Raw genomic sequence first — 14,874 nt, forward strand, 5'->3', positions numbered from 1 at the left:
ACACACACCTGCCCTGCACACACACCCACACACAGCCTGTGCCCCCGACGGCCTAGGAACAGGGTTGAGAAGATGTTAATGCCACTCTGGGGTCTCTGAGGGGCTGGTACTGCAGGGCGGGCTTCCTCTGAGAGGGGAATCTCTGATGCCTGCCCTTGCCCGGCCCAGTGAGCCAGGCCCCCCGTGAGGCCCCTGCCCGGCGGACCCCCTCCTCGGCAGTCTACCTGGAAGAGAAGTCAGACCAGCAAAAGAAGGAGGAGGTAGGCGTGGGGGAAGCTGGCTGTGGGGGTCGGGTCTTGGCTGCTCCAGGGACCTCCTTGCAGTTCCCGGGCTGACCCAGACTGGGACTGGAGCAGCGTCCCCCCCTCAGCTGGACAGCTCATGGGGGATACCTTCCAGAGCCCTGGAGCTGATCACTGCCGCCAGGGCAGGGGTTCTGGAAGCGGGGCAAGTGCAGAGGGGGCCCACGCTGGCCAGAGCCGGAGGCTCCTGACCCATAGCAGAGGGGACCTTGGTGCACATGGTGGGGTGAGGTGACACACACGGCTCCTGTGTGCATGGCGGTCTGTCCAGGTGTCGTCTGCAAGGACACGCCCACGTCAGGCTCTTCGCACCTCGATGCGGGGTTTAAACCGAGGGGTGCGGTTCTTGGCCCTCCGACTCTCATTCTCTTCCCACCTCTGCCCCCTCTCCCAGCTGCTGAATGCCATGGTGGCGAAGCTGGGGAACCGGGAGGACCCGCTCCCCCAGGACTCCTTTGAAGGCGTGGACGAGGACGAGTGGGTAAGGAGACCAGGGCCCCGGCATGCGCCCGCTGCCCCCACTCCCTGCTCCCATCCCCTGCCCCCTTGCACTTCTTGGTTTGTCTCCCCAGGACTAGCCTGCTCACCAGCCACCTGCTGCTGCCACCTCCAAGAGCCACCTGGTGCCCCTGCACACCTCACATCTCACCCCGAAATTGGAAGGTGTCCCCTAGCCCCGGCACCGTGACTGGAGCCCCAGCTCCCTCGGGGCCACTGCATTCTCCCGTGAATTGTCCGCACCTCTGCCTCGTCTGGGGCCGCTGAGTCTCGGCTGCTTGCTAGCATGTGGAGCCAAGGCCGGAGGGTGCCGTGGTGTGGGGGGTCAGTGCAGGTCCCTGGGCAGGCACCGTCTCCCCTCCTTGGACCTGGGCTGGTCCCAGCCTGGGCTGCTTTCACCCAGCACCTTCTGTTATCACCTGCCACCCTGTCTTGCCAGTCACCCCAGTTCTCGTCAAGGGCCTTGGGGGGCTGGCCCCCCACTAAGACAGCCCAGGGAGGTGGAGCCTTTCAAGGACTGGCTGGCAGGTGCCCTGTCTGGAGTTTTAGCAATTAAACATTCCTAAGCTGGCCACTGCTGTGAGGCTGTGGTCTCTGGGCCGGGGCGGGCGGGGTTGGAGGCAAGGACCATTTGGCCCTGGGCTGCTCCTCACCCCAGGCCTCACTTTGTGCCTGGGGTCTTGCCAGCTGCAGCCGCTGGGAGTACTATCCGTGTCCTGGGTAGAAGCCCTGTGGTGAGGAGGGGCAGGGCCTTTCCAGGTGTGCTTAGGGTCTTATGCAGGGATGTCCGGCTGTGTAAGTGACCAAAGGGAGCGTGAGGAGAGCTTGGGGAAGACTGGGGTCCTTAGGAACTGAGCAGCTGACGCTGAAGCTGAGAGCTCTGGCGGGAAGGCCCCTGAGCCAGGAGAGAGCGTGGGACCCCTGTTCCCACAGAAGGAAGGAGGGCTGGGCCCCAGGGAGGAGAGAAGGGCCAGGCCCTGACATCCGGGAGGGGAGGCAGGACAGGGCCTGCCCCCCCAGGGCTCCACCTTCTGTGGGAGGGGACATATCAGCAGGCTGGAAGAGAGGAAGAATTCCATGGGGAATTAAGAACCAAGGTTTCCCTCAGACAGGAGAGGCCACCTGCTGAAGGTCCAGGGGGGCAAGGCCAGCGTTGCCAGGAGCTGGGAGGGGGTGGGCGGCCACTACTAGTGGCTATGGGTTCCGTGGGCTGATGGAGCTGTTCTGGAACTAGATCGTGGTGATGGTTGACAACTCTGTACCAAAAAGCACCGAATGTTGCACTTTCAGAGGGTGACTTGCATGGTGTGTAAATTACATCCCAGTAAGACGGTTATTTAAATAAGCAGAGAGCCTGGTGGGTCACGGAGAGCCTCTGGAGAAGGTGACACATGAAGAAGACCTGAGGGAGGAAGGACCAGCCCCCGGGCTCTGAGGCGCTTCCCAGGCAGGAGGGACCTGGAATGAAAACTATTTTGAGGTTTCCTGATTTTTTAAATATTTATGAAACCTTGGCGTCCTAATCTTGTTATGCTCGTGGCAGTTGTAGGTTCACTGCATATCTCGTGGTGCCAAATATTCGGGCAACATCAAGAGAACAACCCACGTTCCGCAGGAGGACGAGCACGTGGGCCGAGAGGGCCGGCGACCGCCCCGCCCCCGTGTCCTCTGAGCCCACCGCAGGCCCCGCCCACGGCAACGTCACTGTGCTCCGCCTCCGGATGGCCGGGCCCCGCCCCGCGGCTATACGTCATTGTGTCCCGCCCCCAGGCGGAGACGGTGCGCATGCCCGGTGCTGCGTCGCGCACGCGCTCTCCGCTGCCTCCCTTGCCCTCTGACCCGCCGGCCGCCCTTGAGCCGGGGCCGCGGGGCTAGGAAGCGGGACCCGCGCCCCGCAGGCAGAGCGGCCGCCATGGTGAGGCCCCCTTTGGGCGCCGCCCGGGGAGGGGAGCCCGTTTCGGGGCCGGGGCGGGCCGGGGCCGGGGCGGGGGCGACGAGTCCGCGGGCTGCGGGCACCGCGAGCCCGCCGCGTGCCCGGCGGGAAGCGGGTGCGGGGCGTCGCTCCGGGGGTGCCGAGGCGGGCGGCCTTGGGGGCGAAGCGGCGCCTGGCTGGGAGGCAGGTGGGCCTGCCGCCCGGGAGACGCCCAACGGCAGCGGTCGCCGTGCGCGCCGGCCGCCGCGAGCCCCCGCTCTGCGCCCGAGCTCCTCGCCGCCGCGCCCGGTGCCGTCCCGGGACTCTGCCGAAACGGGCTCTGACGTGAACCAGACCCCGCGACACCGAAAACAGCGTTGCGGGGCCAGTGGCACCCAGAGCCATCCACAAACCGGGGCCCCCCAGGCCGCCTCAGGTCACCCGGGGACCCTTTGTAAACGCAGGGTCCTGAGCGCGAAACACACCCCCAGCCCCTGAAGTTCCCGGCGATTCTGGTTCAGCCTGTTGGTGATACCAGCTTCCGAGTGCCAGCCCCTGCTGAGGCTTCAGGCAGATGCTCGTTCAGGTCTAACAAGAGGGTTCTGCTCTTGCCCCCGTTTTATAGATAAGGAACCCGCAGCTCAGTTTGACTTCTCCAGGGTCCATCCTCCAGCAAGTGTGGCGATGGAGCCCAGCTCCTGCTGAGCTGCGAGGCCGCACGTTGACCATCACGGTGTCCTTCCTCCCTTGTAATGTCACTGTCCTTATCAAGGACATCAGCCCTCGCCTGAACCAGGTCCTTCACTTGTGCGCTGAGCCGCAGTTGAGTAAAAGCTGGAGGACTTTGTGTAATAAGACAGCGTGACAGCAGGCGGGAAGGAGAAGAGTGCCGGGGAAGGTGTAAACAGGATTTGGGAAGTTTCAGGGGTTGGGGTGGTTGGGATGGGTGGGGCTAAGTTTGAAGGATTGTGGGTGTTGACTGCCAGTCTGAGTCAACTCCCAGGTTGATTGGTACGGAGTTTTTTTTGGAGGGAGGGGTGATAAGACTATTCTGGAACTAGTGATGGTTGCATTGCTTTCCAAACATGTTACAAAGGGCTGGATTGTGCGGTTGACTAGAGCAGTGTGGTGTGGTGTGTGAATTCATTAATGTAGAGAAACAGGAAAGGTGATCTGGAAGTAGACATTATGGAGGGAGGGGAGAGGAGGAAAAACCAGGCCGAGCTGAGGAGTGGACTACACTTGCTGGCAGCAGTAGCAACTGTGTGTGTGTGTGTGGGGGGGGGTTTGTGAGGGGAGGATCAGAGCCCTTCAGAGGGCATGGGAGACATTTGTCCCTTGTCTGGGACACAGGCTGAGCGTCCCACTCAGATTCACACCAGGAACCCGCTGTGCTGGCCACAGGACGGTGCTGGCTGTAGTCATGGGCTCCCTCCTGCCCAGTTCTGATGCCAGCAGCTGTGTGCCGGGTCTCTGTGTGAACAGAGCACCCTCCTTTCTGGGAGCGTGCTTGAGAGCTGGGTGAATGTCAGTGAGCGTCCTGCCCCACCAGCCCCCAAACTTGGAATTGCCTTAAAGGGAATGTGGGTATTCGTGCTCACCTGACACCCGTCTTGGTGCATGTGCGTAGTCCACTCCTCAGCTCGGCCTGGTTTTTCCTCCTCTCCCCTCCCTCCATACAGTCTGCTTCCAGATCACCTTTCCTGTTTCTCTACATTTCAGCCACATTCCTGCGTGCTTGCCACCCCCACCTGCCTGTGAGCCTTTGCCCTGACTACAGGCCTCCAGGTGAGCGAGCACATGTGCCATCCACTGTGGCCCCTGGTCTTGGCGTCCTGGGGCCCTGACCTCTGTTTTCTGAGTCTTGGCCAGAGTCCGAGTGGTGTCAGCTGCTCGCACTTGCCTAGGGTTTTCAGGCCTGTTGGTGACTTAGGGGGGTCTTGGGCTTTCTAGGTGCCACCTCAGCCAGCGGCTTTCTCCATCACCAGTGGTAGCTGCAGCTGGCAGAGCTCAGCGCCCCCGTGAATACTTAGTTCTGAGCATGGCTGACCCGCAGTGGGCATCTGGGTGCTGAATGGGGGCGCGGGGGAGGCTTGGCTGCACACCCTGATCTCCAGACCACAGCACCAGCTGGTCCTAGAGGAGAGGCAGCTGTTGAGATCCCCCCAGTCCGCTGTCTGTCTACTTCTTTGTGCTTTGCCTCCTAAGGGCCTTATAACTCTCCTGGGAGGACAGCATCATGTCCCCCCATTTTACAGACAGGAAAACCGAGGTTCAGAGAGGTTGAGCAGTTTGCCTAGAGCCACGCAGCTAGAAGCATGGCTGTCAGCCAGATTCCAGAGTGCAGCCCTCTCTGCTGAGGCCTCAGCATGCGAACAGGGAGCGGCTGTGTTGGGAGACACTCTTTTAGTCCCAGTTGGAGCCTGGAGTGCTGGATCTGAGCCAAGGAACAGGCCATCTGCTGAGTCCCCAGGCTCTGCCCAGTCCCGTGCAAACAGGTGCTCATTCAACCCCGGGGACAGCAAGAGTTGGCTGCGTCTTGCAATGAGGGAGGTCCAGGACTGTGGTCCCACGCTGGGACTCCAAAGTGTCCCACACCACGCTGCCTCCCCAGGAGATGCTGCTCCCTCAGCCTCCTGGGTTGGCTGGGGACCTTGCGGGCCAGCCCACCTCCCCCAGCGTGGAGCAGTGGACACACGCGCCTTTGGGCCGCCACACCACCTGGCTTTGAAGTCTGAGGGGGTGACTGGGGGTTTGTCCCAGTTCTTAACGTTCATTACAGTCACAATGCTTGACGTCGGGGACAGGTGCAGAGAAAGGCGGCATTCGGGGTTGTGTGAACCTCATGGAGTGGCTGCACCCCTGGGGGGTGGAGCCGACACACCAGCCGTGGCCAGCTGCGGGGCCCTCCTCTGACTGACTGTATTTAGCACCGCTGCACCCTGGGCAGAAAAGTGAACTTGCTAGAGCAAGGGGGTGGCCTCTGCTAGGGGGTGTGGCTGCAGTGGGGAGGGGAACCATCTCGCAGACCTGGGGACCTGTGGGGCCACCTGCTGGCGCATCAGCACAGGCACCAACAGGGCCCTGGTTTCTCTGGCTGCGGAAGCCGGGGCAGCCTGGCGGGCTCAGCCCGCTCTCCCCTAGGTCACAGGAGCGTCTTCACGGAGCTTGGCTTCCTGGTGTGAAACGCAGCGCTTGTGAAAGCGAAGCCCACTTCCTTTTATTAGTTCCCACTAATGGCCCAAGTCACACCCTGCCTTAGGAGGCCAAACTAGGCCACTTCTGGCTCTGGGTTCCCTGGAAGCCGAGGCCAGCGGGTGGGGCTGTGGTCAGGTTGCCTGCCGACCCTGAGCTCCCGCAGGACGGCTTTGGGTTTCCCGCATCGCTGGTGAGCCCGCTGTGTGTCCTCGGGCGGTGCCTCCGTGTCCCAGGGGCTGTTGGGCACAATCAGGGCTCAGGCGATCTTGTGGGCCGCTAGGAGCGCCGGCTGCAGAAACACGGAGAAGGGAGCCCCGCAGAGGGGCCATGCCGGCAGCGCTGACCTGTGGGAGCTTCTGCAAGGTCCTCGGACCCCACCTTTGTGTTTTTTTTTTTTAAAGATTTATTTATTTATGCATACAAGAGCTGGGGTGCAGGCCAGAGATATGGGGGGTGAGAGGATCCACCAGAGACAGTGGGGAGCAGAACAGGCGGATCTACTGAAACACTGCTGAGGGGAGCAGCGGGGAGACAGGAGAGGTCTGCTGTGCCCTGTGGGTAGCTCCCTGCCCGGGGATCGAACTCGTGCTGCAGAGGCGGCGGACAGCTTCATCGTGTGGTGCTGAACCCCTTGCGCCACCCGGGAGGCCCTGGACCCTACCTTTGTACCACAGGCGGCCCGCACAGTGCTCTGTGCACTAGCTCATCTCTGCCTGGATGAGTCCCCTGGGTTCGTGGGTGCTCCCTCTGAAACGTGCTCCTGTCTGCGGCTCCCCCAGCACCTCTGCCAAATGCCGAGTGAGGGGGGGATGCTGGCCGGTCTCCCCTCCCCCCAGGGTGTGTTTAAGTGCCCACCCGGCGGACTTTTCACTCCTTGTCTAACTGGGACAGATTTGAAAGCCTGGGGGGAGTTGGGGAGAACCCCCAGCGTGAAAATGCTAGAATGAGGTTGGCCAGCCCCCTCAGGAGCCTGGGCGGTGGGTCTGAGGTCTGCTCTGGTCTAGGGCCAGAGGTTTTCTCTGAAGCCAGCAGCCTCTGTGCGCTACAGCCACTCTGCCTTGGCTCCTGGCCACCTCTGGTGATCCATCAGGTCACCCCCAGCCTGTGTCCACAAGTACCTGGAGCACCCAGAACTTTTCTTCAGGGTATTTGCAGGAAGTGGCCTGTGACTGCTGACCCACTTCCTACCTTGGATCTCCAGAAGTCTTGCCACTCGCAGCCACTTCCGGGCACCCTTCTCTGGGGCCGGAGAAGGCAGCCTGTAACCAGGTGCCTGCTTTTGCCCACAGGCCAAGTACCTGGCCCAGATCATCGTGATGGGGGTTCAGGTGGTGGGCAGAGCCTTTGCCCGGGCCCTTCAGCAGGAGTTTGCAGGTAAGCCCAGACGTTTCTGCTGTGGGCCCTCTGTGGGCTGTGCTGCTGGCATTTCCTGGGAGCAACATTGGACTTGGGCTCTTTCATGAAAGGGAGATCTGGGTGAGGTGAGCATCCAGGTAGGAGTGGCATACTGGCCTGTGTGACACCTGCCTCTATCAATAAAGTTTTATTGGCACAGTCACACCCTCTGGCTGCTTCCCAGGCAGGGTAACTGTCCTGCAAAGTCCCAAATATCCACCCTGATCCTTTAAGAAAAAGGGTGACTCCTGATTTTTGGGTCATTGAAAAGGATGAACCTGTTTGGGTGGCCCTGGTAGCTGATGGGCAGGAATTTCTGAATAGATCCGAGCTCCCCACTCCCACCAACCTGCTGCCTCACGCTGGTCTCCACAGTAGCACAGTAGCCTGAAGCTCCCCAGCTCTCTGTGTGCCTGGCATGAGGGGAGGGACAGGATCATTGCTTGGTGTCATTTGGGGACTAGACACCACATTGAGCAACCAGACCCTGCCCTGTCCCCCACTGGATCAAGTCTGTCCACCCCACCTCCCAAAACAACCATCCTTGGAGAAGTGATGCCCCTGTCCCTGTTTGTCTCTCCCACGGCACCTGGCTGGGACTCACTCGTGTGTCCACACAGCGAGCCGGGCGGCAGCTGATGCCCGAGGACGTGCAGGACACCAGTCTGCAGCTGCCTCCAACCTCTCCGGCCTCAGCCTCCAGGAGGCCCAGCAGATTCTCAATGTCTCCAGGCTGAGCCCCGAGGAGATCCAGAAGGTGAGGCTGCCACGCTGCTCCAAGAGAGGCCTGGCCTGGTCACCAGAGATGTGGGGGCAGCGTGGAGGGGGCCTGGGCGCAGTCAGACTGGGTTCCTGCTTGTAGGAGCCACTGCCACTCCCTGGTTTTTAGGCCCAGGGTAGGTGGGGGCAGCAGCCGAGCCCTCCCTCCATGGGCGCCTGTCCACTCCTCTGCCCAGAGTGGTAGCAGCGGCTTCTGGTATCACCAGGTGGGCACCAAGGGCAGAGGGTTGGAGCCTTTTCACTTCCTTCTGTCACCTGGAGGCCCTCCTGTGTGACCCAGAAGCTGCACACCTCTCCTGTCTTCCCTCCTGCAGAACTACGAACACCTATTCAAGGTGAACGACAAGGCCGTGGGCGGCTCCTTCTACCTGCAGTCCAAGGTGTGTGGTCTTTTGATTCTGGGCAGAGACCAAGCGGGGGCTATTCTCACTGGGGTCCCTGGTGTATGAGCCTCCATGGCACCCCAGCTTCAGGGAGGTCCCTAGACTGCCCTCTGCTGCCTCAGTGCCATGGGGCCCAGCCATCCCGCCTTGGACAGTGGCCCTCCTGGAAACCCCACAGGGGGAGCAGGACCTGGCTGGGGGAGTGCTCCAAAGGGCTCTTACCTCCCAGGTATCCCTAGGAAGAGCCACCCTGGCTGTCCCTTGTGTTCCTCAGGCCTGTGCGGTGCTGTCCCGGGACTCAAGGATAGAGCAGGCTGGAGTGAGGCCATCCCGACAGGCAGGAGCAGGGCGGAGGCTGGGTCCCATCTAACTCTGTCCCTGCTCCCCCAGGTGGTCCGAGCCAAGGAGCGCCTAGATGAGGAACTACGGATCCAGGCCCAGGAGAACAGAGAGAAAGACCCCAAAACGTGACCTCTGGGCTCCTCCCACCCACCCCGCCCCCTCTAATTTATAGCTCGGTAATAAATGCTTTTTCCACATTCTTGAGTTTGCACATCCAGATGCCAGCAGGCAGGCTGCTCTTCCTGCCAGCTGCAGGCAGTGCATGCCAGGGGGAGGCAGGAGCCCTTCCCTGAACATGCTCCTGGCATCCTTGTCCTGGGGCCTACCCACCCTGGGGTACCACCCAGCCCCCAGTTCAGGGCCCCAAGTTGGATTTGTGTCTAGCATCTAGCCTTCTGGGCCCTGTTCAGGGGTGTGGTCGGAGGCTTCTGTGGAGCCAGGCCGAGCAGCTGGCCTTGGCCCAGCCGCTCACCAACGTCACAGCAGGTGGTGGCAGGACAGGGCCCAACCTGGGACGTGGTCGAAAGCTTCTGACTCGGCCCTGGCTCGCCGGCTCCCCAGCACCAGGGCCTCTGGAGGCCTGACCCGGGCCCAGGCGGTGGTGGTCCCTCTAGGGGCGTGACCCCCCCCCAGCCAGACCCAGCAGTCGCAGGTCGCCCCCCCACTGGGGGCCCACAGCTGAGCTCCTCTGAGACAGAGCCGGCTTTCCAACTCAGTTTTATTGTTTCTTTATAAACTTCCTCTCACACGGAGGAATATTTGTTATAGTCATTAGCTTATCTCTTTTTTTAAACTCTATGCTAACAGCAATGGAGCCAAGAGGAGGAAAACAAGCTACATAGAAAGGCACTTAGAGTCCGTCACAATACTGATATCCTGGCCTGTGCAACACACACCCACGACCACACCACAATGTCGCCCCCGAGCCCTGCGGCCCACGCACGTGCTGGGCTGCCATGGCCCAGGGCCGTCCTCTGCTCCCTAGGCTTGGGGCGCAAACCTTCGTCCCCCCACTGGACCTAAGGCCTGTGGCCCTTCATGGGGGGGTACCTGGAACCTGGGGGGAGGCTGGAAAAGAGGCCAGCTCCCTCCTGCTTTGCTTACAGCCCCTTGGAGGGGCAGAGCCAGCACGGCCGGGCCCGGAGTGGGGGAGCCAGGGTGACCCCTCTGGGACAGAAGGGCAGTCCGGGGAAGGGCGGGGTCAGCAGTGCTGCTGGGAACAGCAGGGGAGTCCTGAAGGCGCTGGCTGCGGAGGACCTTCTGCGGCCCAGAGGCTCCCCCAGGCCCAGTGGTCAGGCCAGGCCGCTGGGGAGGGGAGTGTGTGCCCCTGGGGTGGGGATGAGGGCCATGGGCACCTGGCACAGGCAGGGCAGGCGTAAAGGGGGACACCTGGAGGGACACCGCTGGGGCCGGCTCACGAGGACTCTCGCCCAGCTGTTGTCCCAGCAGGAGGCAGGCCCTTGGCCATCCTTGGCCACTTTGGTGCCCCCAAGCCCGGGACCAGCCTGGAGCCCTCCCCTACCTGCCAGGTGGGACCTGGGCCCCAGGCTGGGATCTGCACCCCAGCCTGGAGTTGTCCCCAGCCTTCCTCCTGCAGGTCTCCCCAGAAGGTGGCGGGCAGGCAGAGGTGGTCAGCTGTCCCCCACTGGGGGTGGCTCCGGCCCCGCGGAGGGTCAGCCTTGGAGTGCGGGGTCGGGGCGGGCAGCCGGGGGAGCGGGCCTCCCGGAGCGGAGGCGCCTTGTCGGGGTGGGCGGCTTCTTCCTGTGGCTGTGCTGGGGCCTGCGTCTGTCTTGCTCTCCCTGAGGCGGGCGGGCCAGAGGGAAAGGGGTTCAAAGAGCCCCCAGAGCAGAGGCCGGTGAGGCGAGGCAGGGCTGAGGGGGGGGCTTGATCTGGGGGCTCCTTATCACAGCTCACTACGTGGAGGGGGTAGAGGTCCCCGAGCCAGCAGGGGGGCAGGCACCACCCCACCCGCCGCACTGCTGGGGTGTGGGCGGCAGGTGGGCCGGGCGGGGAGGGAGCGCACCCCGCTGGACACCCTGCTGGACGGGAGACGCGGAGGGCGTGGGGCTGCAGCCGGGAGGGCCAGGGCGAGGCCTCAGCACCCGAAAGCGTGGCTCTCCCTGCCGGCAGGTCCAGTTCCTCCCTGGGAGCCGGGGATGCCAGCGGTGACCTAGCACCATCCTTGCTGCCCGGTTCGTCTGGGGCGGGGGGCCCTGGGGACGCGGCCAGCCAGGCCCGGGGCAGGAGGGCATTATTGCTATTTCGCAGAGGAGTTTCTGGTCGTCGGGGCGGCCGGGAGCTGCAGCTGGTGCGGGCAGCAGTCCGCCCGGGGCTCAGTTCACCACTGCCGGTTTGAGCAGCACGGAGCCCGGTGGGATGACCACCCAGCCGGGGGCCAGTGCCTCCGGGCTGCTAGCCGCTGAGTTGACCCCCGTGGACAGGTCCAGCACGGTGCCCGGCAGCAGGGGGAGTCCGTCGGGGCTTGGCCGGGAGCGAGCGCTCTCAGTCCTCTCGAGGGGTGTCTTGCGGCCCTCTATGCCCAGGGCCCTGGCTGGCGCCGCCCCGCGCTTCTCCCCCTCGGCCTTGCCGCCAGCGGAACTAGCGAGGAGGGAGACCACAGGCAGGCCCAGTCCACCAGCCCCAAAGGGCGAGGGCAGCAGTGGGTTCTTGGCCAGGTTGAGGGGCAGCACGGGCCCCGGCAGCCCGGGTCCCAGGCCCCCCGCAGCCCCGCCACCCGCCCCGTTGCCGCAGGCCAGGGCACTGAGATCGAGGGGGCCAGGGGGCAGGGGCAGGGGCAGGCCGGGCAGGCCCGGGCCTCCGAAGAGGGCGGCGGGGTTGGGGATGATGATCTGGGCCCCGCTGACGTAGGGGCTGCCGTCCGGCGCAGGCAGGGGTGGCTTGGGGGGCGGGCGCAGCTGCAGGAGCTCCTGCTGCTCGTGGGACACAAAGTGGCCGTGCGCCTTGATGTGCTTGCGCAGCGAGCTGGGGTCCGTGTAGCGCTTGTGGCAGCCGGGCATCTTGCAGTAGTAGGGCTTGTCCACGTAGTGGGTGCGCGTGTGCTTGAAGCGGTCGCTGGAGTTGGAGTAGCGCTTGCTGCAGCCCTCGTAGGGGCACACGTAGGGCTTCTCACCTGCAGGCCAGGCTCGGTGAGGCTCTCCCCTCCCAGCACCCGCCCCCCGCCTCTCCCTCCACAAAGGGCCCCGAGAGCACGGGCTGGCACGAGATCTGACCCCACGGGGCGCGTGGGGATGGCCGCCCACTGTCACCCCAGCCCCACTGCAAGTCTCGCACGACAGCGACCACAACTGGCAGAAAATGAACCTAGAGGTGCTCCCTATAACGGCCCCTTGGGGGTGTCCTGCACTGAGCACCCCGTGGACGCCCCTTGGCCCTCACTCAGCAAAATAGCTCCCAGTTGGCCAAGGCCTCCCTGGGCCCGGGCGCCGGCTGCCCGGCTGAGACGGGCCGCGAGCCTGGGAGACGCGAGGTCCTGCAGGCCGAGGACTGTGGAGAATTTCAGTGCCGTCTTGAATTTACTTTGTAATACTGAAGGAACGTTTTGGCTGTAATGGGTTCCAGAAAATGCACCGCCACCACTCACTTCACCTCTTCCCTGTGCTTTTTGTAACACGAGCAGAAACTTCAAGGGAGGCGTGTGGCCTGCAGCGAGGAGCAGGCAGGACAGCGCCGCCCGCGGTCACGGAGCTGGCAGCGCCCGGCCACGCCGACCCGCGGTTCCCAGGGCCACGCCGGTAGTGGGCATGGAGGGGCTGCCCTCAGGAGAGGCTGCCCCCAGCAAGCGTCCCCAGGGTCCCGCCTCCCGCCTGGTGCCCGCCGGCCCTCACCTGTGTGCGAGCGGTTGTGGATCTTCAGGTTCTCCAGGCGGGAGAAGCTCTTGCTGCAGGTGGGGCAGCGGTGCGGCTTCTCGTTGGTGTGCGTGCGGATGTGGATGAGCATCTTGTACCTGCTCCGGGGGGCGGGCCGGCTCAGCGGCTGCACCCAGCGCCCCCCACCCTGGCCCCCACAGGTGCACCCTCACCCGGCGGCCCCTGCCCCGGCCCCCCACAGGTGCATCCCCACCGGCGGCCCCCACCCTGGACCCTCCGGTGGGGGTCACCCGGCGGCCCTCACCTGGCGTTGAAGCCTCGGCCGTGGCGGGCACAGCCCTCCCAGTGACAGCAGTAGCCGGCGTCCTTCTCGGGCTTGACGTGGTAGTCGTTGACGTGGTCCACCAGGTCTTGCAGGAGCTCAAAGAGCTGGTTACACTGGGGGGCCAGGCAGCGTTTAAAGCCCCCATGGAGCCGCGCCCCCCCAGCCCCTGGCCCTCTGCCTGGTCCCCACTCACCTTGGCCCAGCGACACACCAGCTGCTTAGGGAGGGGCAGCTCTGGCGAGAGGCACTTGTCCTTGGGGGCGGTGAGGAAGGAGGAAGCAGGCAGGTGCAGAGCCCCCCCGGAGCTGAAGGGCAGGAAGAACTGGAAGGAGCTGGGGACACCGTCCAGATAGCGCAGCGGCTGGAAGTCCTGGAGGCAGAGGGGGCCAGAGGGGTAAGTGTCCAGGCCAGACACTCTGTCGGCTTCTGCGGGGGCCCGAGCCGTGTCCCCACAAGACCAGCCCCAGCCCCGCGCCGGGCCTGACCTAACTGGGGAGCGGGGCCTTCGCCGACGGAGCTGCTACACGGAGGGCAGGCTGGACTGGGGGGCTACAGCCCGCGACCCGTGTGTTCGACAGGGAGAAAGCACCCGGAGACAGAGGGAAGTGGGGGCGCTGAGGCCCAGAAGCTGGAGAGCAGGAAGGAGCCCCCTGGCAGAACCAGGGACCTGCTGCTCCAGGGGACCAGTGCACCTCCTCTCTCCAGATGCTGCACCCACTCCTTACCGGGGCGGTGGGCACCGCAGGCAGGTCCCCGCTGCCCTGGCGCTCAGGGGAGAGCGAGTTGCTGCCGTTGGGGGAATCCAGCCCAGACGGCGGTGACAAGCTGAGGTCTACCAGCGGGGCGGCCGAAAAGCGTCCCTCTACCTTCTCGGGGAACTTGGGGTTCAGCAGGAAGCCTAAGGGAGAGGCACGAATCAGGGGAGTAGAGGGGATCCTCCCACCTCCGTCTCCCACGGTGACCCTGGAAGCAGAACCTGGCCGTACGCCCAAGCCACCGGGGCCAGGGGCGGAGCTGGGCCGCCCATCGAGGCAGCAAGTGGGAGCCTCGCAGGTGGGGCGCTGGCACACGGGAAGCCCAGGCCCCCGGCCCCACCGGCCCCAGCACTCCCTTCTGGACAATGAGCGGGGGCTGGGCTTCGTCCAGAGCCTCCCGCTCGGCTGTGGGGATTTGGTTTTCCAGACAAACCCAAGAGAGCACAAGGCCTGAGCCCCGCACCCTCAGAGAGGCTGGGCGGGTCCCCAGCCCGAAAGCCCAGGAGCCAGGCCTCTGCCTTCAGTCGCTACAGGTGACGCTGCCGCGCGCCGGTGCCCACTGCGCCAAGCCCTCCCAGGAGCCTTGATTCGAGGCCTGGCTGCTGCCGGGAGCAGGGCGGGCCGGTTCCCTCTTCCGCAGATAGCGCCACCTCCAAAGATGAACTGCCAGGGCGGGACGAGCGGCTCGGAGACCCGGGCTGCCTACCTGCGGGCGGGGAGCCCGGGGAACCGGGGGTGGGGCTGTCGTCCACCAGGCCCAGCTCCCTGTGCAGCGAGCGGTGCCGCGCAGCACTCAGCGTCCGCTCCCGCTGTTCTCTCGCCGCCCGGAGCTTGGTGATGCTCAGCTTCAGGTCGAGCGGCTCGTCCAGGGAGTGCATGGTGAGGGGGTGCGGCGGGAGGCGGCAGCAGGCAGTGGGGGCTCCCAAGCTGGAATTCAAGCAGGGACCTGGGGAGGACAGGCGCTGCACTGTGGCTTGGGCTGCGCGCACTGCAGCCCAGAGGAGCCCAGGGCAGCAGGGGGCATCTTGCCAAGGTGGTCTCCCTAGCGGGGGAGACCCTCGGGGGGGGCCCTGGCGGGCAGGTGCCACGAAGAGAACCACCTGCTCGTAGCTTCCGTGTCCACCCTACCAGGCTCTCGCGCTCGCAGTGCCCACTCC

General features: G+C 64.3%; 3 protein-coding genes across 3 annotated transcripts in view; 2 read left to right on the forward strand and 1 right to left on the reverse strand.

The window, feature by feature from the left end:
- The window catches only part of LOC311181205 (coronin-7), a gene marked incomplete at its 5' end in the record, with an annotated part of 48,373 nt that extends 47,386 nt beyond the window's left edge, over positions 1 to 987 (forward strand). Inside the window, 3 exons of the mRNA XM_084249513.1 lie at positions 169 to 260; positions 697 to 783; positions 875 to 987. Coding sequence (XP_084105639.1) covers positions 169 to 260; positions 697 to 783; positions 875 to 880 — 185 coding nt within the window. The 3' untranslated portion in view covers positions 881 to 987. The remainder of the gene's footprint in view (positions 1 to 168; positions 261 to 696; positions 784 to 874) is intronic.
- Positions 988 to 2,656: 1,669 nt separating this feature from the next.
- On the forward strand, positions 2,657 to 8,967 carry PAM16 (presequence translocase associated motor 16). The gene is made up of 5 exons (XM_084249515.1): positions 2,657 to 2,715; positions 7,200 to 7,284; positions 7,926 to 8,062; positions 8,400 to 8,465; positions 8,859 to 8,967. The coding sequence occupies exons 1-5, from the start codon at positions 2,713 to 2,715 to the stop codon at positions 8,937 to 8,939; spliced, it is 372 nt and encodes a 123-aa protein (XP_084105641.1). The 5' UTR covers positions 2,657 to 2,712; the 3' UTR covers positions 8,940 to 8,967.
- A 2,176-nt stretch (positions 8,968 to 11,143) lies between these two features.
- Positions 11,144 to 14,595, reverse strand: GLIS2 (GLIS family zinc finger 2; the record flags this gene model as incomplete). The annotated part of the gene is made up of 6 exons (XM_084249806.1): positions 11,144 to 11,940; positions 12,656 to 12,774; positions 12,942 to 13,075; positions 13,156 to 13,332; positions 13,688 to 13,860; positions 14,424 to 14,595. 6 exons carry the CDS (start codon positions 14,593 to 14,595, stop codon positions 11,144 to 11,146), a joined length of 1,572 nt encoding a protein of 523 aa, XP_084105932.1.
- Positions 14,596 to 14,874: the final 279 nt, after the last annotated feature.

Source organism: Talpa europaea, assembly GCF_964194135.1.
Source record: "Talpa europaea genome assembly, chromosome: 12".
NCBI classification, from domain to species: Eukaryota; Metazoa; Chordata; class Mammalia; order Eulipotyphla; family Talpidae; genus Talpa; species Talpa europaea.